Here is a 26,604-nt window from a genome sequence, read left to right as displayed (position 1 = left end):
ACAGACTTGGACTTTAAGGCTCCAAAGAGGAATCGTAGAATTATAGAAATGGCTTTACAAATCAAAAACAATTATTCCGAAGTACCTGTAAAAGTCGAGTGAAACTTAAACCATGTCAGTTTGAAGTGTCTTTATGTTCCAATAAACCATTTCTTTGACTTGCCTTATATACCTCTTCAAAATCACAGTCAAACATCTGGATTGTATGTAGATTCACGGTGAAAGAGTGAGCTCAAGTTCACTGGTGCTATAAAAACAGACCGCTGAGAAGAAGAAGAAACCAATGAGTCACCAAGCAGTACAGTAACGGAAGACGTGTAATAAAAGAAAAGTTCATCTTTATTTGCTTTAATTTGAATGAAGACATTTGATGGAGCCTTTCCTCTAAACCCCACTGAGCCTTTGTCCAGCATGAATAACTAACAGTGTAACGGATACTGATAGAACCTCCTTTTCCTAGTTAAAAGTAGTATATAAAAGAAAATTTTACACTGAAAACAATAAAGCTCTTTGAGAAGGGGTGTTTTGCCAGTCAGGTGGACCATGGTGTAATACAGTGCACCGACACACACACACACACACACGGTCTTCCCGAAAAGCCGAGATCCAATAATTCAGGTTTCTTGTGTGCCAGGTCATGGTATTACATGAGTAAAAAGCAATGCTGATTATGATAAACAGGTCATTTCACAGTCTTCTCTAAAGAATCATGGCCCATTTCAGAAGGCAATACTTTGTACTGGAGCACAGTAACACGATCAATCCTCCTTTATTCAAGTTTCATCACAAACAGCGTTTTTTTTTTTTTCTTTTCAGTTCCAATAGATGATCACTGGAAATATTACATTAAGTAACAACAGTTAAGTAAGTTTTATAGCTAGATTAAAAAATATGTAAAAGTAAAAATGGAGGTGTTTTTGTCCTATGCTAGTCTGACGCTAAAGTTTTCTAGGTGCTTATCGGACCTGAGGTCTCCTCTTCCACCTCCTCCTCAATGTCTCTTTTACAGTTAGGTGAAAGGTCCTTCTTCGGTTCTGGCCCATTCTCGGCTTCGTTGGCTTCGAGGACCTTGGATGGAGTGAGAGGCTCCAGCAGGGGGTGCACACTTACAGACTCTGCTTTGTCGCCTTTATTCAGGAAGTCGTCTGCGCTCACTCCGCCTCCGTTTTCGATCGGGTTGCAGGGGCTGACGGGAGCAGCCGTGCTCTCGGGTTCTGTCCTCGCTGCGCCGTTCTCGGCTGGAGGATCCATGCTTTCAGGGCCTGTCTTCTCTTCTTCGGCTTCTTGAACAGTCTGTGTCGGCGTCAGCTCTTTTTTAGCCGGCTCAGAGACGTGTTCTTCGCTCCACACATTAGCAATGTTCAGAGGCTCCATTTCATTCAGCCCTGATTTCACAGAGGATACTTGGGAGGTTGAAACCAAAGGTTCCTCAGAACTTGAAATCACAGGATTTAAAAAATAAAGGTCACAGATGAGGTTAATGGAATCGACATCAACGAATATAATTATATATTAATACTAATAATTAAGAGTTATTCCATATTCAAGTCGTACATGAGCTGATAGCCGATGAGGCGCGTAGCACTGAGTTGGCTATAAGCCATGTACGACGAGATTGAGTGGAATAACTGTTTTATTCTATCCACATTCACTGGATTTTGAGAAACAGAGCATTTTTATTTCTATTTTTTGCAAATTCGATAAATAAAAACTTCAGACAAAACGTCCGACAAAATCATTTCCGCTTAGAATGTACAACCCCGATTCCAAAAAAGTTGGGACAAAGTACAAATTGTAAATAAAAACGGAATGCAATAATTTACAAATCTCAAAAACTGATATTGTATTCACAATAGAACATAGACAACATATCAAATGTCGAAAGTGAGACATTTTGAAATTTCATGCCAAATATTGGCTCATTTGAAATTTCATGACAGCAACACATTTCAAAAAAGTTGGGACAGGGGCAATAAGAGGCTGGAAAAGTTAAAGGTACAAAAAAGGAACAGCTGGAGGACCAAATTGCAACTCATTAGGTCAACTGGCAATAGGTCATTAACATGACTGGCTATAAAAAGAGCATCTTGGAGTGGCAGCGGCTCTCAGAAGTAAAGATGGGAAGAGGATCACCAATCCCCCTAATTCTGCGCCGACAAATAGTGGAGCAATATCAGAAAGGAGTTCGACAGTGTAAAATTGCAAAGAGTTTGAACATATCATCATCTACAGTGCATAATATCATCAAAAGATTCAGAGAATCTGGAAGAATCTCTGTGCGTAAGGGTCAAGGCCAGAAAACCATACTGGGTGCCCAAGATCTTTGGGCCCTTAGACGGCACTGCATCACATACAGGCATGCTTCTGTATTGGAAATCACAAAATGGGCTCAGGAATATTTCCAGAGAACATTATCTGTGAACACAATTCACCGTGCCATCCGCCGTTGCCAGCTAAAACTCTATAGTTCAAAGAAGAAGCCGTATCTAAACATGATCCAGAAGCGCGGACATCTTCTCTGGGCCAAGGCTCATTTAAAATGGACTGTGGCAAAATGGAAAACCGTTCTGTGGTCAGACGAATCAAAATTTGAAGTTCTTTATGGAAATCAGGGACGCCGTGTCATTCGGACTAAAGAGGAGAAGGACGACCCGAGTTGTTATCAGCGCTCAGTTCAGAAGCCTGCATCTCTGATGGTATGGGGTTGCATTAGTGCGTGTGGCATGGGCAGCTTACACATCTGGAAAGACACCATCAATGCTGAAAGGTATATCCAGGTTCTAGAGCAACATATGCTCCCATCCAGACGACGTCTCTTTCAGGGAAGACCTTGCATTTTCCAACATGACAATGCCAAACCACATACTGCATCAATTACAGCATCATGGCTGCGTAGAAGAAGGGTCCGGGTACTGAACTGGCCAGCCTGCAGTCCAGATCTTTCACCCATAGAAAACATTTGGTGCGTCATGAAATGGAAGATACGACAAAAAAGACCTAAGACAGTTGAGCAACTAGAATCCTACATTAGACAAGAATGGGTTAACATTCCTATCCCTAAACTTGAGCAACTTGTCTCCTCAGTCCCCAGACGTTTACAGACTGTTGTAAAGAGAAAAGGGGATGTCTCACAGTGGTAAACATGGCCTTGTCCCAACTTTTTTGAGATGTGTTGTTGTCATGAAATTTAAAATCACCTAATTTTTCTCTTTAAATGATACATTTTCTCAGTTTAAACATTTGATATGTCATCTATGTTCTATTCTGAATAAAATATGGAATTTTGAAACTTCCACATCATTGCATTCCGTTTTTATTTACAATTTGTACTTTGTCCCAACTTTTTTGGAATCGGGGTTGTAAACAAACCGGCGAAATGACAGGAGCAATTTGTGAAAAATGCTATCATAATAATAATTATTATTATTATTACTGAAAGAAAGGTATATTCTTACCATCACATACTTTTATTCCATATTTTGTTGCTTTTTTTTTTGTATTTTTTGGGGGTTTTGTTTTTGAGTTTTTATTTCGTCTTCGGTTGATTCAGCAACACGCTCAGCCATTTTGTTTTTCTCTACTCATGTTATATGAGCTGATATCCTGGTAGTAGTCAATCAGAGCACAATTGCTCATATCCAGTGAATGTGCACAGAATAAAAAGAAAATGTCCTTACTTGTCAGGACTGCTCACTTCTGCTTTTGGACTTTGGGCCTCAACCTATTAGAGGACATTAAAATTTATTTAATTAAATAATAATTAAAAAAAATACAGGAAATCAGAAATCTGATAAGGGGGATGTGCACATAAGAAGACAAAGGGAAACTATGAAAGAAGAAATTAACATCTTCACTCACCTTATCAGTGTCAGAAAGAGTCGACCTAAATAAAGACCCGCCCCCCCAAAAAAACCCCACACCACACATTAAGACAAAAACATTTGATATTTAATAAAGTTTGTGATTTTTTTGCAATTTAAGAGAATAAAACTGGTACGCAATTTAAGTGCACCATCAGAAGTGATGATCTTCATCTTACCTTAATCATCTGATTAAGCCACAACTAAATACCGTGAATCACGCAGCACAACAATACATCAACAGCTGAGAAACTGGAAAGCCGCTAACCGCTAAGCAGTCACAATGCAAACGGATTAACCGTATAAAGAAAACGGAGAACGAACGAACATCTATTTTAAGAGCTGAAGCACAGAACAATGGCTCTCGGGTGGATTACTGAAAGACTCTCTTGGGAAGCGTCAGATCTTGTGGGATAAAAAAGTAAGCAGTGTGCATTTTCTTACACCCTGATCCTGCAATACTTCACTGTGACTCTTAAAGACCTTTCTCTCCACTGCACATTAGTTACGTTGTTTTTCCCTTTGCGCTAATTAAGGCCAGAGATCGCTCCTAATTTACACCGTGTCTTCTGCACACCACTTAACACGCAACCAAATTAGACTAATGGAATTAGCGATGATTTTTCACAAAGCGTGGCATTTTCAGAGAATTCAAGGGTCAGAGAGTTGGAAATTGCACTCGTATTTCATCACAAAGGGCAATTTATCTAAATCAGTGGAGGTGAATCACTGTCTCTATTTTTATCCTCTTCTCCTTACAACTCTGCCCTCTACGTTTAACAAAAGCACTAGACGTCTGGTGTCACTGTCTCCCAATACATCATGGAGTTCCGGTGAGAGCCAAGAAATGGCATGGAAAGTCCTCAAAGGGAACACATAATCCTGAACAACAATAAGAAGTAACCAAATTGCAATAGATAGAAATCAAAATATGATCCTCGAGATACAGAGACAGATTTCTTTCCCCCCGAGCAGTAACCCTGCTTAATGACACACCGTCCGTATTCTTTTAGCGCCGACACACATATTGTCACTGCGTGAACACAGCACTACACGCACACGCTTTCCTACAAAGATAGACAAATTATAACCATCACATTTATACTGTAATACGGTACTTATTGCTATACTGGAATATTATTAGAAAATCCATATCTGAATGATAAAATCCCCCGTTCTGCTTTTAGTCACCTTAAACACAAATGGTGCTCAAGTTTGTGAACCCTTTAGAATATTCTACATGTCCGCATAAATAAGACCTAAACCATCATTTTCACACAAGTCTTAAAAGTAAATAAAAAGAACCCCATTAAACAAATGATACAAAAATATTATACCTGGAGATTTATTTATTGAGGAAAATGACAGAGTAACTTCTCAGCAACTGAAGGCCTCTCTCACGTTGGCTAATTTTAATGTTCATGAGTCCACCATCAGGAGAACACTGAACAACAATTGTGTGCATGGCAGAGCTGCAAGAAGAAAGCCACTGCTCTCCAAAAAACAATCATCAAACCATAATCAGGCAGCAAAGAGCATGTGGACAATAGGGCTGGGTATCACCAGATACCTCACGATACGATACTATGGCGATATTTTGCCCACGATAACGATAATATCACGGTACAGCGATTCTGCGATAATCGATATATTGCAAGAAATTTCAACCACATCACAATATCTGTGTCACTGAAGAAAATCAGAATTTATTTACCACTGTAAAATTACATTTCACATACATAACTACACACTCTTGCCAGACATATATTTGTCTCTATTCCACTGCTGGCAAAACCAAGAGTTGCTTCACTACAACATACAGAAAATTCCCATTTCTGTGCTAGTATTATCAACTTTTCTGTAAGCATGGACACATCAGTGCTGCTTAACAAGCAGAATCAAATTGTTTTATGAAAACTTAAAACTTGCACTGCAGACTGCACATACATTTCAGTGCTAACACTAATATCAATTTGTTCTTTGTAAACTTGAGAACACGTACCTGAGAACATTTAACTTGTGCTTATTTTGCAGGAACAACGCACTGTCTGAAACACATTGAAAAGTGCAGTGGGCATCTTAATTGGAGCATCTTAATTTAATTGGAGCGAAACAGGTTTTGCAAAGTGCATTCTCTTTGTCTGGCTCACTGTTTTTTTTTCTCCTTTCCTTTGGAATCCAAAGTGCCTCCAAACATCTGCCTTAAAGTTCGGCGGCGTCTCTAGGTTTATGTTAAGAGCCATGCTTGCCTGTTTATTTTCCTCACTGCAACCGCCGGGGAAAAAAGAGAAGACGAAGAGTGCCTTGCAGTGAGGTAGCGGTACAGCAACACCTCGCGGAGCGGAGGTGCGGAAGTCGTACTGGATTTACAACCCGTCTGAAACATGATTTTATTATTTGAAAAAATATCGATATTCAAATTTTGAGTATCGATATTGAATCGGAAGACAAAGTATCGCGATATATCGCCGTATCGATATTTTTGCACACCCCTAGTGGACAAGCCAGAAGACTATTGGAAAAAATTTGTGGCTGGATGTGACCAAAATAGGACTTTTTGGTTTAAACAAGCAGCATTATATTTGGAGAAAGGAAACGCTGCATTCCAGCATAAGAACCTTATCCCATCTGTGAAACACGGAGGTGGTCGTATCATGATCTGGACCTGTTTTGCTGCGTCTGGGCGAGGACGGCTTGCCATCACTGACGGAACAATGAATTCTGAATTATTCCAGCGAATTCTAGAGGAAAATATCAGGACATCTGTCCGTGACCCGAATCTCAAGAGAAAGTGGGTCACGGAGCAAGACAACGTCCTTCAGCACACGAGCCGTTCTCACAAAGGATGGTGAACGACGAATAAAGTTCATGTTTTGAAATGACCAAGACAAGGTCCTGACCTCAATCCAAGAGAAATGTCATGTGAGCAGTTCATGTGAGGAAACCCACCAACATCCCAGAGTTGAAGCTGTTCTGTACGGAGGAACGGGCTAAAATTCCTCCAAGCCGGTGTGCAGCACTGATCACCAGTTACAGGAAACGTTTAGCTGCAGTCACACCACATACTTTTTCCACTCAGAGATGTATATTATTGGATTATTTTCCTCAATAAATAAACGATCAAGTAGAATATTTTTGTCTCATTTATATAACTGGGTTCTCTTCATCTACTTTTAGGACTTGTGTGAAAATCTGAAGTTGTTTTAGGTCATATTTATGCAGAAATATTGAAAATTCTAAAGAGCTCACAAATATTCAAGCACCATGGTAAATCAGTCAAAAACATGCTTCCTGAACCTTCTGACCATTGCTACCTGATGTAGGAAACGGTTATGAATAAGGGCATGTCATTTATAGGATACTTTATCATCATATTATAATTTAAACCAAGCATTAAAATGTTTATGGAATGTTCATATAAAATGTTGGTGATTTCTACACTTTCTAAGGCTGAATCTAAGGGTGTGCACTAGACGGGTGTCCAACAGCAGGAGTACACTGCGTAGTGAGCGTATATAGTGAATTAAAAGACCTTTGGGCTTTGGCTTAACAATAAATAAATAAATAAATAAATAAATAAAGACAGAAATCATACAAAAACAATATAAACAGGCCAAGGCCATGTTTTACGTAGCTTTTGTGCAAAGTCTTTAAAAACTGAGCTAAATAATAGTCTCCTGATGATTTTAAGCTAACCATAACTAGTGTGAATTGTGTCATACAAACTAATGCCTCGGTCACAATCGGCCGTACGTGCTCCTACGGCTGGTCTACGTGCAAAAAACGCAAGAAATGCACGGAGGGCGCGCGTGAAACGCACGGAGGGCACGTGTGTGACGTGCTGATTTTTGAGCCGCAGACCGGCCGCAGAGGTTCTTTGTCATGTCAAACAAACTCTACAGGCGCTTACGGTTTTTTCAGGTTGCAAGACAAATTTACGGCCAACGTGCGTCTTTCTCCATGAACAAAAAAAAAAAAAAAAACCGCAACGATTTGGGAAACGCCAAAAATCGCACGGCCAAAAAAATCGTACGTCCGGTTGTGACCGAGGCTTAAGTGTTGTCTGGGTCTTGACAGAATCACACTCATTAATACTCAAAATGCATGTTCATTATTCTTCTATCCACATTCACTGGATATGAGCAATCACGCACTCTGATCGGCGACTCTACTACTAGGCTATCAGGTCATATACCGTGAGTAGAGAAAAACAAAATGGCGGCGTGCGTTGTTGAATCAACCGAGGACGAAATAAAAACGACTCAAAAACAAAACCCCAAAAAATACCAAAAGAAAGAAAAAAAAAAAGCAAAATATGGAATGCAATTATTTGATGGTAAGAACGTCTCTTTTTTTTTTTTTCTTTTTCAAGAATAATTATTATAGCATTTTTCACAAATTGCTACGGTCATTTTGCCGGTCTGTTTACATTCTTCATCTTTAAGCATTAAAACTTGTTGAATTTTTTTTTTTTAGACTGATTCAAAGGCTCAAAGAAGTTAGAAAATTACATAACCGAAATGTTCAAGGAAGAATTAAATAAAATGTCGAAAGCTATTCTATAACTCGGCACGACAGCATTTTCTTTAAAAAAAAACCAAACAAACAAAACGTCAAGTCAATTCGTGCAGCCATCCATAGGTTTTTAAGAAGTCCATCTAAGCAGAGATGCTTTTGTTGGACATTTTGTATGAAGTTTTATTTATCGAATTTGCAAAAGATAAAAATGCGGTTTCTCAAAATCCGGTGAACGTGGATAGAATAAAACAATTATTCCACTCGATCTTATCGTACATGGCTTACAGCCGACTCGGAACAGTTTTGTGGAATACTTGTTAATTGTCTGGGTCTGTACAGAATCACAGGCTCATTAATATTCAAAATGAACATACATTAATATTCATAAATACATAAACCATTTTAATAAAAATGTGAATATACTGAACCTGATACTCATTGTTTAATCTGCACTTCCTGTATTTTGTTTGACTTCACGGTTTTTTTTATGCATTTCAATGTAATTTCGAAGCTTGAAAACCACTATTTTTCGTGCCTTATGTGATCCAAGATATATTCTTTTTGTAGCATCAAAAACACTGCAACGTGGAATTAGTCAGTCACAAACCGATCAAGTCTGCACGAAATGGCATTAAACTGCTTACCTCTCCGGTGTCAAATCTGCATCTGTAAAGTGTAGAAGAGAATCATACTAGGTCTTATCCAGGCAGGAAAGCAGACAATAGTGCCAGGGCAGAGACTGTGTGAGAGTTTGTGTATTACCTGTCTCTAAAATGACCTGGCAGCTGTGGTTGGGTCTGCTGATTAGGTGCTCGCACATGCGGTTCGTATCGGCTGCGTCGGCCAAGAACTCGCAGTTCAAACAAACAAGAGTCAGACTCCTGGAAATCAGATTATGAGATCAAACATAACATCAACTCCAAATACTGGCATCCACAATCAAAGTGACCACATCGCGCAAAAATAAGATACAAATGGCCCTTTTCCACTACCCTTTTTCAGCTCACTTCAGCCCGACACGGCTCGCGTTTCGACTACCAAAAACCAGCACGACTCAGCTCGCTTCAGCCCTGCTTAGCCCCTAAAACTCGCACCGTTTTGGAGTGGGGCTGAAGCGAGCCAAACCGAGCCGAGTGAGGCTGGGGGCGTGAGCAGACACTCTCCTGTGCACTGATTGGTGAGGAGGAGTGTCCTCACATGCCCACACACGCCCCGCGAGCGCGCTGGGATCTGTAAACACCGTAAACCCGGAAGAAGGAGAATTACGAATTACGAGAATTTCTGAAGCCTTATGCGCCTCACCTCATCTATACGCTCTTGCCAGTATCTGTTGGCGTTGTTGGTGACAACAAGCCACAGCACCAAGACCAGCAACACTAACGACTCCATGTCCTCCATGTTTATTGTTTACTATTCGGGTCGTGAGACTACCGCTTAAAAGATCACTGATGTCACTGTTTGCGCTGCTTAACGACATCACCTGACGTCCACCCACTTTCGCTAACTCCACCCAATGTGTCCACCCACTTCCAGCCAGCACGGTTCAGCGCGGTTGTAGTCGAAATGCAACTCCAACAGCCCCGCTCAGCTCGACTCAGCACGGCACGGCTCAGCCCGACTCAGCCGCGTTTGTAGTGGAAAAGCGGCAAAAGATAATGCTTTATAATGCAGGACATCTTCTGACAAACACTGGTTTCGGAAGTGCTGGCACCTGCACTAATATTTGCTCAATAACAGTACATAATCTGTTCCTGTATTGCCTATCAGCGGTGAAGAAGCTCTTCAGCCACCTCTCTGTGCAGTCCATCAACTCCTTTATATATTGCTTTATTCAGAGATTCATTTGTTTTCTTCATACTCTTACTGAGCCGTTACTATGGAAACAATAACACATTAGAATGGGTGATTTAATATAAACCGGTGATGCGTTTTGTAGCATCCTGTTACAGAAACTCATCAACACTTTGTGATCAGATTCAAGAAGTCAGCAGTGCTGTGTCGTAAGCAAAATAAACCACTCCAGACAGCAAATCCCTTTTCCACGTCCCTGCACTTTTCTCCTGTTAATGATAACTGGCTTTTTGCCAGCTAAATTGTATTCACACTTGCTCTGACAACTTGTGTGTGGGTTATTTTTTCCCCCGAATTTTAGCCAATTCACACCCACCACTTCGGTCTTGTGTATGATATGACCGCTACTAGAGGTGTGACGATTCGGTTTTTTCACGATTCGATTCACGACTGTGACCTTCCGATTCGATTTGAATCACGATTCACGTTTTTTGTCCTCCGTTTTATAACCGATACAAATCATTGTCAATATTCTGTTAACCGTCAGCCTAGAAACGTAGAGCAATTAAAAACAAACGAGTAGTGTTGCCTTTGTCATCTTTATTCAGACTCCAGTCACTCCAGCGAGTTTGAATGTGTCACAGTTCAGTAATTTTTGGCACGTTTTAATTTTCAAAACACTAAGAAACAGAAGAGCAGTGAAAACTTCATGAATTTTGTCTCAATCTTTTAAAACACAAAAATACAGGTCACTTGTGTGAAAGCGAATCCCACCTCTTGAGATACAACATTCATTGTCCAGAGAGTATATAAGGCACGGAGATTCAATGTGTTTTGTGACCGCAATCATTTATTGCCATGATGAGGAAACTTAGACTCGCACAGCTTACACAACACTAGTTTTCTCTCACGAGAGAGAGAAATGCCGCCAAACTGGGTTTTTAAAATCCGGTGGCTTCAGGAATTCCGAAATCGTCCGCCATGTCGTTCACAAAGCAACACGTGAGCTCATGAGATTGCTATAGCAACCACAAAACATGGCTGCGCCTATGTACAACTCCGGATGCCGAATCGAATTTTTAATATCAAAGTTATACCGTTTGTTGGAATTTGTTATGCGTCTAGAGTTATCAGAATGAAATTAGTTATTGTTAGTGAATAGGCCATTTGCAGGAATTGGTCACGTGTCAATTTTCCCCACAGCAACAAGCCCGTGGTGGGCAAGCTAACTTGACATTCCTTGACGACCATAAGAGTTTGACTGGCGATGCGAAGCAATCCATTTCTATAATAGCTGTTTTTACCTTTTCCACTGTCTTTTTTGACCCGAATTTTCGTGTGTACTTGGAAAAAGTTTGTGGTTTTAACTCCTGTCGTAAGTTAAAGCGAATCATTCGCTGTAAAAGAGTTTTTTGGACTCAAGTTGGTCGTCGCAGAAAGAAATTCACGTGCGAAATGGCAGATATATCTGTATTTATACATCTATTTATTTTCAAGAATTTTCACACGTTAAGCGAATGATAAAGGCAGAAAAGGAGAAATAAGTTATAAACATACCTGAGAAATCCGCCATTTCACACGTGAATTTCTTTCGGCGGCGACCAACTTGAGTGCAAAAAACTCTCTTTTTACGGCCAATGATTCGCTTTAACTTACGACCAGGGATGAGAATGAAAAATATTTAAAAAGTCTGAAAAAAGCCAGGGGATTGGGGGCCGCAGGCACCCAGTGGGCGGGAGCTAATGATTTTTGGCTATTTTTTTTTTTACCCCAAAACCATTAATTTTATCAGCAAAAAGTTGCAACTTACTTGGAAATAAATTCCCCTTCTTGGTGGACTACCAGGTGAAAATAATTAATATGGTACGAGAGACTTGTTTTTAATCAATTCACATTTGATGATTTCAAAAAAAAATCAATGCACCTTTTAATATAAACGAGCTCTACAGTATTATATTTCTGCATTTTTGCTATTCATGTCTTTGAATACTCTAATCCTTTACAATGAAGTGCAAACCAGAAAAAAGTTCTATCGTATAATTCTCTTAAGCTTTCTTCTGATGTTATCATGGTAGCAGGAGCTCTTGCATATTAAGCAGGCAACATTCAACATCACTCATCACTTCCCTTTCAACTGTTGTGTGTACTAACTAGGATTTATCTGGACAGGATGTTGTGTAATGTAATACATATACCATATGCTCAATTTGAAGATCAAGATGGTGATTTTGAATTAAAGAACAGGCATATACAACGGGCATTACATATTGGAAAATTTTTTTAAAATCAAAAACTAAGTTCATCTCGGCCTGAAAAATTTGGGCAGACGCTCCCGCGCAGCACATGCCAGCAATTCCCCCCCGGTCCCCCTATGAAATGAGCAATAAGTAGGAGAGTTATACACGGTATCATACCTAAAATTTTATCAGAAATATAGATATGATACTATGATTCTCCCCAACATGCTACAGTATAAAAAGATACACTCTTGTATAGACATTTTATTTATATATATATATATATATATATATATATATATATATATATATACACTATAAATATAATGAATCATTGAACAGACAAAATAATTTGACCTACCCTTGTGTTTCTTGGTGTATATGTGAAGTTCGATAGCCCTTGCCCCTCTACTAACGTAGTTTATCATGTCGGAACACAATGAGCAAAGTACTTTTCCTGGGACGTCTATTTTCCGTATGTGATCACCGAGCTTCGTTGTGAAAGTCTGCTTGTCGATCTCGACATTCAGTGTTCTTTCTAACCAAGCCCATCGAAAACAGTTCTTTATTCCTGCACCTTTATCAATCTCCCTCGCTCGATCCTTTTCTTTCTTCTCTAGGACTTTTGCCATTGTCGATATGCTAAAAATATCCCGCCTGAATATGTGTCTTTCCGATGTTACCAATGCGTATCGTCAAACAGTCTGTACGGTCGGTGAACGGCGATTGCAAGCCACGCGTGGAGAGCATGCGCACTTGTGTTTATATACTGCACGCGATGGGATTTCCCGAAAATTCTACCGCAAATAAGTCGAACGCTGTCGCAAAAGTGAATAATTACGACATGTCGAAAGACTTGAGTGTGTTAACCCGGAGCCCACCAACAGATCGTTAACCATACATCCCCCCCCCCGAAAATTTCTCAACAGATTTACATCGATCTCAAAAACGATCATTTTGGTCTGAAAAAGTCGGAAATCCGCCGATCGGCGGAAAATTCTCATCCCTGTACGACAGAAGTTAAAACCACAAACTTTTTCCAAGTACACACAAAAATTCGGGTCAAAAGACAGTAGAAAAGGTAAAAACAGCTATTACAGAAATGGATTGCTTTGCATCACCAGTCAAACTCTTATGGTTGTCAAGGAATGTCAAGTTAGCTTGCTGCTATGGGGAAAACTGACACGTGACCAATTCCTGCAAATGGCCTATATTGCGATTCTTCAAATTTTAATCGATTTTCGAATTGAAACAGATCGATAGATCGGGGATCGATTAATCGTCACACCTCTAACAGCTACCAACCTGGGAGGCTGAAAGTGATCATGTGCTTCCTCTCAGACACAGGAAGCCACCTGCATCTTTTCTAAGTGCTGTATCATAGGACTGTAGAATGCACTTGGGAGTGGCATCTGCCCCCTTTTGCATGCACGAGCTCACAGACTAGTGGTTCGGACAACATTTCAAAGCTTAATACGCTGCATGTGAAACAGAATCCTCCTAGCCTGAGCCAAAGTTATTCAAATACTTGCTCGTGCTTCAGTGTAACAGGATACATGTCTAACTCATGCTGGAGCTCTAACTCGAAGTGAAAACTTACCGTACACCACGCAGGGGCCGATTCACCTTGCTCAATCGCAGTTTTGAGGAGCTGCTGTGAAACCTCAATGAAGGGGAAAAAAAAAGCATACAAGTGTCATGATGCTGGAGTTAGTCGCACAGACAGCATAAATCTTTACTTATTTGGAACTCAAATTCATCAAACATGCCCCTATCTTTACCTCTGCCTATGTTGCCTGAAAGCCTTCTGACAGCTCGTCCGGTACTTGCATACAAAACATTTCAGTGATATCGGGTAATGGCTGTATGGTTCGGTCACTTCATTTTGACACTCGATGCATTTGTGCACTCCAGGTACAAGTCTGTGGATAAACAATGTCGGCTTTATGCACACTCCTCATAAACACACAGCGCACAAAGGGAAAAATAAATCTAAAGCGTCATTATAAAAGGTTAGCTCAGCAAGTCTGTAAAGTAAGGACTCACTTCAAGCCTCTGAGCTCAGTGTTGGGTAAGGACGTGCGGTTCTTATTGCTCTGGTTTGTCCTCATCCTTCCCATGTTGGAGTTGGACTTGTGACCAGTCGGTTTGACCGTCTCAGGGCTCGTGGGGACGAGGTTGACGTATGACTTGCCAGGAGCAGAGGGACACATCGTAGATCCTCCACTGAGTGAAGCTCGGATTGTCACCTGGGAAAAAACAATAGTGCAGTGAAGGGAATCAGAAAACAGCAATAATAATAAAAAAAAAAATTCATACGCTAAAGACAGACCCACTTAACTAAAAAAAAAAAGTGGGCCAAATTATGTAGGGTATGCATGCCAAAGCAAAATCCTTTGCCAATAAAAACCTGTGACACATAACGGTTCTAGAAAACAGAACCATCTGCTACAACAAATAAAACAGCAACACACATCCATTTTTATTTTACACCTGCCATGAAAAAAAGGTCCACGTTAAAAAAATTAAATCATAAGCTAAACTATTGCTTAAGATTACGGTATGTTGACCACGGGACGACATGTACATCCAGTGAAAACACGCACAGACAGATAGGGATGCACTGATTATTCTATACGGAATATCAGTATCCGGGCTGATATTAGTTCTGATGATAGGCTGATACACAGATCAAGGAAAAGCCTTGTTTGATAAAAGTCGGAGTGGGGAGGGGAAAAAAACAACAACAAAAAAAACCGCACGCTCAGATTGTCTGAGCTGCCAGGAAGGATAGAACAACTCACAATTACTCTTTACAACCACGGTGAGCAGAAAAGCATCTCAGAATGCATAACACATCATACTTTGATGTCAATAGGCTACAAGAGCACATGACTACACTGGGTTTCTCTTCTTTCAGCCAAGAACAAGAATCTGAGACTATCATGGGCACAGGGCAGCTGAAGACTGGGGGGGGGGGCACCTTGTCTCAAACCAATCAATCAATCTGGCACTAACAACCAGGCCACGGTTAAAGAGATCACATTTTCCCCCCGTTCTGATGTTTGACGTGAAAATTTATTAATTCTCTTGGCCTGTACCTGCATGATTTTATGCATTGTGTTGCTGCCACATGATTGGCTGATTAGAGAAGGAGAATAATTGAGCAGCTGTACAGGTGTTCCTGTTACAGTGATCGGTGAGTCTATATCTGTATGAAACAGACAAAAATTCTATATTGCATTTCAAGTCAAGTCGACTTTATTGTCAAATATGCTATACATGCTCGACATACAGCACAGATGAAATTTCAGTCCTCTCTGACCCACGGTGCAAACAGGCAATGCAATAAATAAAAATAGAATAATTGAAAAAACAAACAATATAAACACTCTAGATAAGAACTAGACATAGACTAAACACTCAAACAAACGATATAAACACTCTAGATAAGAACTAGACATAGACTAAACACTCACACACACGTAAATTGGTGCAAATAAACAGTCAAGGGCACTTGAGGTATAGCAGGTCAACATGAAATAAGCAGTATAAACAATAAACTAATGGCTATTAAGGTGAGGTAGTGCGGAATAGTGCAAATGAGTGAGGTAAAGTGAAACGTGCAGTCCATGAGTTCAGTGTGTTAATGAATGTTGAGTGTGTGTGTGTGTGTTGGGGGGGGACGGGACTGTGAGGGTGACATGTCAGATGCTGAAGGGGGGGCAGGGGGGGTGTGCGAGCAGAATCTGTGGCAGAACAGGGAGGTGCTATGCACTGTGATTTTGATAGGACTGGAAACAGACTGGTTTTGTCTTTGACAATGCCAGTGCCGTGATCCCATATCACCAACAGAAACCTTTTCTGAGAGGTCAGAATACAGAACACAACTCGAAGGGCACTTGGTAGAGCGCATACCTCCGCTAAGCCACGTTCAGATTTGCATCAAAATCTAAAAATCAGTTGCTCCTTGGCCGACAGCCCACCTTTGCTCAAAATGGCCCAAATCTGTTCACTACTTTTTGAGTTATGTTCAGAAAAGATAAACAAACAGAGATGAAAACATAACTGTGGCAACAAGGGTGTGGTCGAGCGTCGCCTGTGAAAGGCGAGGGGTCAGGCTGAACAAGCAGGTAATGCGACAAGTTACACCTGTGTCCAATTACTGGCTGTCTATTAACGTGCGTCTCTGTGTGTCTTTCAGACAGTCACTAATGAGAGCGCGAGCTGCATTCCCCAACACACACATACACATGTGCTAGTAGCCACTGAAAAGTGCAGGTTAAAATAAAGTCAAGTCAAAGTCCCTCCACGCCAGGATCTGGTCTTCTCAGGCAGTCTCCTGCACCAGTACTAACCAGCTCTTTGAGGCGCATGGGTGCGGCGCTGATCTCCGTTTCTGAGCCCTTGGCCTCGTCTATACAGCTCGGGTTCCAGTCCTCTGGTAACCACGTGAGCTTGACTCCCTTCTCCCATCTGTATCGCAGTGTGCCTTGCCAGATGGCAGTAGGTACCATTTTTATGATAGTACCTACTACCATCTGGCAAGGCATACCACTTTTGAGATGGTATGACCTGACCATGATCTCCCGATCGAGAGGCGGACACGCTAACCCCTAGGCCAGCTCGCGGTAGGATAAAATAAAGCACATCTTAAATTGTTATACCCGTCTCCAGTTCCTTGTTGTCCAGACATAAAAAGTCATTACAATAACCTTCTCTGACAAAGTCGGCGGACATAATTATTATGGTGGCCTGGTCTGTGTGCATACAACAGGCTTCGGTGATGAGCATTGCAAAGTCCAAAAATGCAATAACACTGATCAGTAATAACTTGTGCACTATTCTCTATAGAATTCCCCCCCTCTTGGCCCGTTTATTAGTGAGGGCAAAAAGCTGCAGTCAAGCATGCATAGCCTCTTTTACACAGCCTGTTCAAGACGGAAATCTTGTGCCTTTATTCCGCCCTGTGTTCTGTATAAAGTGTCCGAATGTGTAACGGGGGTCTGTGTTGTTCCACCTCTGAACCAGATGAGTTGGTAGTAACAGAGCTGGAATGGATGTCTGTGTAAAAGGGACAGGCGGTATGGCAGGACAGGGGTGTGACATTTTTGACTTGGATATTCTTCTTTCTGGGACCAGCAAGAACTAAACGTTTCCGTCGACAGCGTCTCAGGTCCACGCACCCACCCGAGTCTGCCTGCACAAGCCTCTCCACTCTTCCCTTTCTCGTTACCTCTTTCTCTCACTGGCACAGTGTAAAACCACTAAATCTGGAATATTGAGATGCCTTCTTTACGCCAAGGTTACAGAAAACTGTGTACAAAGGGCTTATGTTTACCTTCGTTCCTGGAGGAAGTCCTTCAAGGCTTTTTGGCTTTTTATACGTCCGATGATGAAGCGCTTTGTGTTCCACTTTCTCTTTGTAGGTGAGAAAATTCAGCCTGCACTTTCCGCAGCGCTGAATTCCTTTTTTCTGTGAAGTAAATATTACAAATTGTGAATAGAAGCACAACTTCACTCGCCGCACAGGAACAACTATAGTCGGTCACGTTAAACGTCCGTTTGTATTAAACAGGTTAGTTGAGCTTGGTGACTATTAGGGCTGTAACGATACACCCAACTCACGATTCGATTCGTATCGCGATTTTTGACCCACAATTCGATACGCCCACGATTTTTTTTAAAAATGTTTTTTTAAAGTAGTAAATTTGACTTATTAACATTTACTTACTTACATTAACTATTTAATAACAAATAATTCAGACCACTGCAGAGAATGAGTAATATGTATGCAAAAATGAACAAATGTATATCCAAAGATTGTTTTATTTCTCAAAATAATACTGTTGAGCCGGAAGCTCTGGTTTTTTCGGTTCTGAAAAAGTCATTTTTCCAAATCGTGTAAATCCGTTAAGATTTTTTTTTGGGGGGGTGGGGGGTGGGGGGGGGGTGGCTCTCTCACTGTCTCACTCTCATAGGGCCAATGATTTTCTGTGATCGCGGAAAACAGATGGAAATTACGGAATTTTTATGGTGAAACATTGCTCGCGTGTCAAAATGTAACTGCCGCAGAAGGCTTCCGCCCAAGCAGACATGCCTTCAGTGTTGCCAGATATTGCTAACGTCTTTTCCACCCCAAAATATGTTCAAAACCAGCCAAAAAGCACCTAAACCCGCCCAATCTGGCAACACTGCATGCCTTTCCGGTCAAGTGATTGTGATTGGCTTGTGGCACACCTAGCCAGCCAATGAGCTGCTTGTTCACAGATTCGCTCCCCGCGTCGCAACCAGAATGGCGACCGCTTAAAAGAAATGAATGCTCTGCCAGTGGCGAGTGTGGACGTTGCGTGACTCGCAGAAGATTGTCACAGGTCGGCGAAAAAACGACTTACGAATAGATATAAAAAAATAAAAGTAATTTAAGTAAGTTTAAAATGTAATTTAAATAAAAAGTAAAGTATTCATAAATTGAAGTTTGGAAGCGCCTCTGTTTTTGGGCTGAGGAGAAGTTTGAAAGGGTGTACCGCGATTCTGCCTTCTTGTATCGCGATACGGATCGTGGCTCTGCGTATCGCGATTTCGATTTCGATACGCATATCGTTACAGCCCTAGTGACTATGTCTCTGACCCACATTGGTGAACTATTTAAGAGCCGATTGGGTTTTTTTTTTTCTTTTTCTTTCAGCTGAAACGACTCTTGGGTTAGTCTTGGGTCCTGTTGCTGGAGGATTGAAAAAAAAAAAACTCTCAAATCTAGTAAAGGAAAGTAGTCTCCACTGTCAGATGGTTATGTATTGCACCAAGGTGTTCGACAGACAAGCAAATCAATTCAAGCTCTGAGAGGGAACCAACAGGGCGACTCACAAGCGAGTTCCACATTTTGCTGACTTCAGATGTGTGTAGCCTCAAGCCCCCAGACCCAGAGACAGAAACGAGAAATGAGGGCTTCCACTACTGTTTAAGACTTGAACTCTCTTATAGCTGAGCCTGACCTACAAATCCAACACTTCCAAAGTCCAAATTCAGTAATGATTTGCATGCGTGTGTGAGAGACACACACACACACACACACAGCACATACAAACTTGATTACGCTGGCAGACCAAACTGCAAGCCGAGTTACTAGCAGGATCTACAGAGGATTTGCATCACGCACGTGAGCAAAATAGCAGGTCTCGTCTGCGTTTGCCTTAATGAATACACAAATAGAGGCGTTTCTACCTTAAAGTGTAAAAAGCAGGGTCCCGTCACTGCAAATCTATTAAATGTGTAGCCACGATTTACGAAGCCTGAAAGTCACCTCACAGATGGTGATTATATGCACAAATTCATGTGACAGAAAGGCAGGTATTAAATTTGCAGAAGCCCATTTTCTTCAAAAACAAAATAGCACCACTTACATTAGTCTGAATAACGAGCACCCTGATCTGAACTATGCCCCAGCGTCACGAAACAATCAGAACGTTTCTTAAAATTATGCCTTACCGTTACAATAGCAATATAGAATTGAAACACAGCATGTGAAAAAGCTTTTCATTTTTACTTTACGAGCATAATGGACGCTAATTTCTTCATGGTTTTACTTTCATAGCTTCTCATCATGTCTCGCCACCATTAATCTCTGCTGTACTTCAATTTTGGTTTTCTTGTCTGAGAAACACTTGTGTTATTTTCCCAACCCTATACTTCACATCGGACGTCATTCACACAAATTTTTATTTGTGAAATTCACTAAATGCGTGCGTTTTGTCTGATTCCACACAATCATTAGAGGATGTAAATCGGATTCTTAGTAAATTCAAAGGCCAAGGTTTTAAAACGTCGTTCTTGAAATGGTCCACAGATCAGAGCACACTGCTGTTATTACCTTTAACTCAAGAATTTCACATTCCAATGCAAATCTGGTTTCACAGAAGTACTTTCACAAACAAGGAATGCGTCACAAAAAGATCTCATCTCATTATCTGTAGCCGCTTTATCCTGTTCTACAGGGTCGCAGGCAAGCTGGAGCCTATCCCAGCTGACTATGGGCGAAAGGCGGGGTACACCCTGGACAAGTCGCCAGGTCATCACAGGGCTGACACATAGACACAGACAACCATTCACACTCACATTCACACCTACGGTCAATTTAGAGTCACCAGTTAACCTAACCTGCATGTCTTTGGACTGTGGGGGAAACCGGAGCACCCGGAGGAAACCCACGCGGACACGGGGAGAACATGCAAACTCCGCACAGAAAGGCCCTCGCCGGCCACGGGGCTCAAACCCAGGACCTTCTTGCTGTGAGGCGACAGCGCTAACCACTACACCACCGTGCCGCAAAAAGATTCCCAATAAATAAATAAAAATAATAAATAAAAAAAAAAAAAAACTAGATCTGTTAGTATTACAGGATCCTTTTGAAATCGACATGCCTTCTGGTGCATTCTCAGCTAATAAATTACTGACCATTTCCCTGTAAAATCCTTGCAAAACGTATGAAATTTCCCTCCAGATGTGTGCGCGCTTGGCTTTCTCAGTTCCCTTCTGTAGTACGCTGCCTGGCTCTGTAACATAACTACATGGTGAGCTTATTTGGTGCACGTGTAATGTACTTGATGTGCTTCTGGTGTGGTATTGTGTATTGTATAGTTTTAATTTCAGCATGAATATTTACACACAATTAGTTATTTGCACTTGCACTGCAAGTATGAAGTCTTAGCTAAGGGACCATACACGTCAATTCCCGCTAAACTGGGTAACTTCTGGATTTGAAAATAACAATTCTTAGAGAAATGAAAACATTAATTACGATTTTTTTTTTCGCGGTCTGGTTTACATCAAATCATGCGCTCTGATTGGCTTGCGAGCGGTCCGGAATCCAACGATCCGGACCCTGGTTATGGACCTTTGGCGACTCGCTCGCTCACAACAAACAACATAGTATCAATTTTTTGTCAACATTTTCGCATTTCTCAGTATAACGGCATTAATTTTACAGCATGGATAGCGATAACGACAGTGTTCACAGCGAAAGCGAGTTTTACTACCCTGAGGAAGACGAAATAAAAAACGTTTCAGGAGAAAGCTAAAAACCTGTAACTGTTGCTAACGCCGAGCAAAAACATGGCTGAATCCTGAATGACTCCTATTTGTATAAATAGGGGACTACATAGGCGGCAAAATGCAGGGTTTTTTTCCTGCCATGGAAGTGCACTTGTATACCGAGCAGGAAGCAATTTGCATTACAGCCGTGAATGAGGATTCAAAATGGCAGCTCGGCTCGGTTTTCCCTTTCGGGGGCTCTCGTTTTCTGTTAGAATTTGGTAAAGAAAAAAATAAATACATTATTTACCAGCTTAAGGTCGTTCCGTATCATGAAATACCGTGACCTCGGCCTTGAAAATACTGGCCTCGGCCAGTATTTTCAAGACCTCAGTCAAGGTATTTCATGATACAGAACGACCTTAAGCTGGTAAATTATTTATATATGTACAAACCTGCAGAAAACAAACAGAGTTTATATTTATTTGGCCCACAGAAGGTTTTAGTTTCTTCTTCAGTGGCATTTTGTGAAAACTAAGTGAAATTGTCTGCAACAACCACTGACTGCATCTTTACCGTCATCTGCTAAGGTGTGGTCATGTGGTCTGGCTCAGCCAATCAGAGCGCAAGAATCGATCAACAAATATGATCTCACTTCCGGTCATGCTAGACCCGAAACGAAGACAATTTCGTGGTGAAATAATTGGATGTGCAGCAAATTATGGGCAGTGGAGACAATATAAATTTAAAAAAAAAAAAAAAAAAAATCACTTGAACATTGAAAGGCAAGTTTTTTGTTTTTTTCTGGGATCGAGCAGCCTGCGCAGACAGCCTGCGTAGGCGGAGAAAACCGCCGGTCGCCGGCGCTTGTGGACATCTCTGAGTATTCTCTTATTTGCTCAATGCTAAGTGACTAGTCATCTTTCACCTGCATTTTTCTACTCGCATCAAATAAGAACACGCATGTTAAGCAGAGTTTGCATGTAAAAAATAAAAACATGATCATAAAGAGAGCAAGTCTCTCCATGACTACACCCAGAGACTGCCTTAAAACCAAAGCCAAAGCTTCCACACCTGGTGTTTCATGTAATGCTGCATGTACATATGGGCACTGCGCAGGACTTTAAGGCAGAAAGGACAGAGGAGGTCTTTAGTGTTTTCGTGGACGGTGCGGAAATGGTTCTCTACATCTGAGAAGAATGACGATCTGTAGTTGCAGACCTGTGAACAGAAAACCCAGTGGTTGAAATAAACAGGATGTCACAAGAAGACACATTAAAGGACAGCAACGCAAAGAGATCAGAGGTACCTGACAGCCATACGGCATCTCTCCCGGTTTGTGATTGTCCTTCATGTGTTCCAACAGCACTTGTTCTGTCTCAAAGGCCAATTCACAAATCTTACAATTAGCTGAAATGGAATAAATAAAAAACACAGCAACAAGAACACAAGGGTGTGAAACCATAATATCACTTCCAGCACAACACCCTGGACAATTTTAGGTTGGGTTAATTGCAGGGTGTGTATTGTAAATAAAACTGGAGGCTTAATCTTGTATCTTCGAGTGTACTAGCAGCAGTCTAGTGGCTTTCTTTGGACACATGCGAGGGTGCTGGTGGTTTGTGCGGGCGTACTGGTGGATTCGTAGGGGCTGTGGGCGCTTTCTATGTGGCACTGCAGCTGGAACGGCGTGGAATACTGTCGGTAACAGTGCTGACACGTCGTGTGACTCTCCCAACTCTCACTGTTCTGCTTCTCCAGCTCCAGATGATGCTTCATGTGATTCATGAACCTGAGAAAGAGGTAGGTCAGATACAACAGAAAGGAATAAGAACAAAATCAGAAAGCTGCAAGGAAGGAGAAGGAATTTGAAAATGAACTGCAGGAAGACGTGAGGAAGACAGGAAATGAAAAAAAAAAAATACACAACACACAAAGAAAGAAGGAAAAGGAATAGAAGTAAAGCAAGAGAACATTGGAAACGCGTGAGAGAGGAGGGAAGCAGATGGAGAAAACCCCCCCCCAATCACAGAGACAGCATCAGGGCCGTGTGACATTAACGCCGATGCAAGCGCGCAGGCGGTTGCTGTGTGGGATGCCGTTAACAACGTGCGGCTTTGATTTGAGCAGAAATCAGTGTTATGCAGATGAACGTAGTTCACACAGGTAAACCACTACAAAGCGGCTGCTCTTTCAACACATGGTTTTCCTCCGCAAAAAAAAAAAAACAAAACCCGCTGCTCAAAATAGACACAGCAGCCTGAGAACTACCGAACTTCAAATGTTCAAATCAACATGCCCCATTTATATGGTACAATACAGGGTTTTTTCTAGAAAAATTTAGTATGAGGGCGCTCACCATGGCGAGGGAGCGAAGCAGGGGGGATGGTGCTGGTTGTCCGTCCCCCCCCCCCGCCGCCGTGCGAAGCCTTTGAAAACTTGAGGCTACAATGGGACATTCTGAGGCTATCTGAGAGGGAAATTGTAACAAATTGTCTGTCAACAGTGAAAAAGAAAGTAGTAATCATCTCCTGCCCCGGACAGTCTTTGGCTTTCTTCCGTTTCGTGCCGCGGGATGACATCTTTAAATGCCCAAGTGTCAACAAAAACAACTCGCGAACTACTTCTGTCAAAAGCTCCCGCGCCAGTGGGTGAAAGGTCATTCAGTCTCGAGAACGCTCGCTCTACAAGTCAGCTGACCTTGTACGTAACCCATGTCAAATCTCGCGAGAGCAGCTGCGACAAGTAAACAACTAAACAACATGGCGCCTCAGTCTGGAAAACGCCAATTCGGATTGTTTTTGCACCGTCTGGCAGTGTATCTACCAGGGCTTTGAACCGGTTCAAGGAACGAAAACCAGGAACTTTTTCTATTTCACATGGAACAGAAACGAAACCAGAAACTTTATTTTTTATGTTCTGGAACAGAAACGCTTATTAAAAATAATGGTAACCGGTTAATACCGGTTTTTATTTCGTTCCTCAAAGTTTCCGTCGCCTACAAATAAAAAAGTCATTCTTCTCCTGCGCAAGTTTCTATGACCCGCTGGGGTTCACTTCCTGTGTGACGTTCGCTGACTGAATGGAGAGAGCGGGAGGGTGGACTACTATCACGTCTCCACATCTTAAATAAGAGGTAAATATTGCAGTCTATCGTTATTCAAAAACGTCAATTTCAAACACGATATCAATATATTTGTCCACGTTAATGAGAGGCTCGCGAACATTAAATGACGTTAACCTCTGTTAGCCTATCAATGCATAGGGCCTGACTAGCCTTTGGTAACACACTAAACGAATTATCTTTCATTTTTGGCACTTTTTCTGTTTGTGTAGATGGGAAGACATACTGAGAATCCAAATCGCCAACATTTGAAATAATAATTGTTTTGAATTATTTCTTGTCTTATTTAATGACGGTTGTAATAGAATTAGCCTACATTTGGCTTAAGCTGGATGAGACAGAGACATAATTTTATAGCCATTTGTTAAACAGCTGACAGGGAACGTAATTAAGTGTTCCGGGAACGAAATTCTTTTGTTCTAACCGGTTCGGGAACGTCTTATTTAATGGTGGAACCCAAAACCGGAAACGTTAAAATTCCGTTTCTGTTCGGAACGAACCAATAGGAAAAAAATTCTGGTTCAAAGCCCTGGTATCTACTATGATTGGAATATTTTTGGAGTAATTATAACGTATTTGATGATCAGACACATTGTCAGGTGGTGTTGCTGGGATGTTTTCACGGAGAAAAGATCGTTTTGAGAAAGATTGCATGTTGTGCAGTAGCATACAAGTGCATGGCCTAAGTGTGACTTGGGGTTCAATCGGCATTTCGGTAAGGGGGCGCACGCCGAGAGTAAGAGGGCGCAGCGCCCCTGTTCCCCGGTTTAGACGAAAGCCTGCAATATACAACTACAGATCGTTTAAACATATTAAAGGGGGGAGGGAAAAAAAAAAAACACCTACTTTAATCTTCTATAAATCAAATCTGTCCACTCGAACAAAAGCACCACAAATAGAGCAAACAGCAGGAGCCAACTGGCCGTCACAGCCATTTGGGAATAAAGGCCACGCACTGTTAAATATAACAAACCAAATTACAAAGTCGCGAGTTTAAAAAAAGAAAAAAAAAAAAGGACTTTTTAACAGCATGTGGCCTGTGTGTGCACATCAAAGCACTATTTGGACTCCCAAAGGTTTTCCTAAAGATAAATTAGCACTCATTCTCCTCACGCCTCACTTTCTAAGCATGCATAATAGCCATTATAATACCGGCAATTACAGCGGGCTTTTTTGTTTCACTTAATGATGAGCTGCTCCTCAGGCTGCCTCTAGCCCCCCCTCTCTCTGCTCGCCGTCTTGCCCTGATGTACAGCGGCCTATTTTTCAGACGTCGTGTTCTGCTACCTCAGCTCCCCTAATAGGGATTTTTTTCTTTTCCACGGGCGAACCGTGACCCTGGCTGCTGGAACTTGGGGTACATGGCAAACGTGTCTCCCCATTAAAAGGAGCTTAGCGAGGCTTTTCTCATGCCGTGGCAGAGTGAAGTTATTTAATCACACCAACACTTCTTACACCAGCCAAACTACCAACCATTATTCATCTCAGGACCCAGGGGGAGAGCATGAGGGCTGATAATGTCTCATCCATCTACAGAGGCCAAAACTGTGATGGAGACTGTAGTCCTGCTCTCCCTCTCAGTCATTCCCTTCCTTTACTAGCTGCTTCTGCTTAGCGGATCAATTTCAGCGATGTTGCACACAAAACCTGGGATAGTATCGGCATACTTGACCAGTGTGTTTGGGATTTGGGTTATTCAAGCATACCAGGATGAATGTCAAGCATTACACTTACTAACCCGTTTAGCAACAAGCGATCGGGTTGTAATCGAACATTTTATTCAGCTCCGTTCATGATAGTTGCTTCCATGCGTTACTTGTAACGCGCTCCTTGTGCTAAGCAGTGATCCAGCTAGTTTATTTCACCAGGACACCGTGTCCTGTCCTCCAGAACTTGCATCCTGTCCTCAAATACCAGCGCCAATTTATATGCGCCCTACTCATAATTTTCCAGAACTATCCAAGCGCTCAGCACACATGTTCCACCACAGAAAGAAAGTGAGCCCGAACGAGTATTGCAACGAAAGTAAAGCATGCTGACCAAT

At 41.6% G+C, this 26,604-nt stretch overlaps 1 protein-coding gene across 2 annotated transcripts in view; it reads right to left on the bottom strand.

The window, feature by feature from the left end:
- Positions 1–321: 321 nt before the first annotated feature.
- znf280d (zinc finger protein 280D) overlaps positions 322–26,604 on the bottom strand; it is a 68,640-nt gene continuing 42,357 nt past the window's right edge. For both annotated transcript variants that reach the window (XM_060911632.1, XM_060911633.1), the window contains exons 9-20: positions 23,071–23,228; positions 22,746–22,846; positions 22,511–22,657; positions 17,748–17,882; positions 14,453–14,655; positions 14,188–14,328; positions 14,007–14,069; positions 9,141–9,259; positions 9,023–9,044; positions 3,859–3,883; positions 3,678–3,721; positions 322–1,435 (exon numbers count right to left, since the gene is read on the bottom strand). In XM_060911632.1, the coding sequence (XP_060767615.1) occupies positions 949–1,435; positions 3,678–3,721; positions 3,859–3,883; positions 9,023–9,044; positions 9,141–9,259; positions 14,007–14,069; positions 14,188–14,328; positions 14,453–14,655; positions 17,748–17,882; positions 22,511–22,657; positions 22,746–22,846; positions 23,071–23,228 (1,645 nt within the window). In that variant the 3' untranslated portion in view covers positions 322–948. The remainder of the gene's footprint in view (positions 1,436–3,677; positions 3,722–3,858; positions 3,884–9,022; positions 9,045–9,140; positions 9,260–14,006; positions 14,070–14,187; positions 14,329–14,452; positions 14,656–17,747; positions 17,883–22,510; positions 22,658–22,745; positions 22,847–23,070; positions 23,229–26,604) is intronic.

This window comes from Neoarius graeffei, chromosome 27 (assembly GCF_027579695.1).
Source record: "Neoarius graeffei isolate fNeoGra1 chromosome 27, fNeoGra1.pri, whole genome shotgun sequence".
Lineage (NCBI taxonomy): Eukaryota > Metazoa > Chordata > Actinopteri > Siluriformes > Ariidae > Neoarius > Neoarius graeffei.
This window is presented reverse-complemented; position numbering and strand designations above follow the sequence as displayed.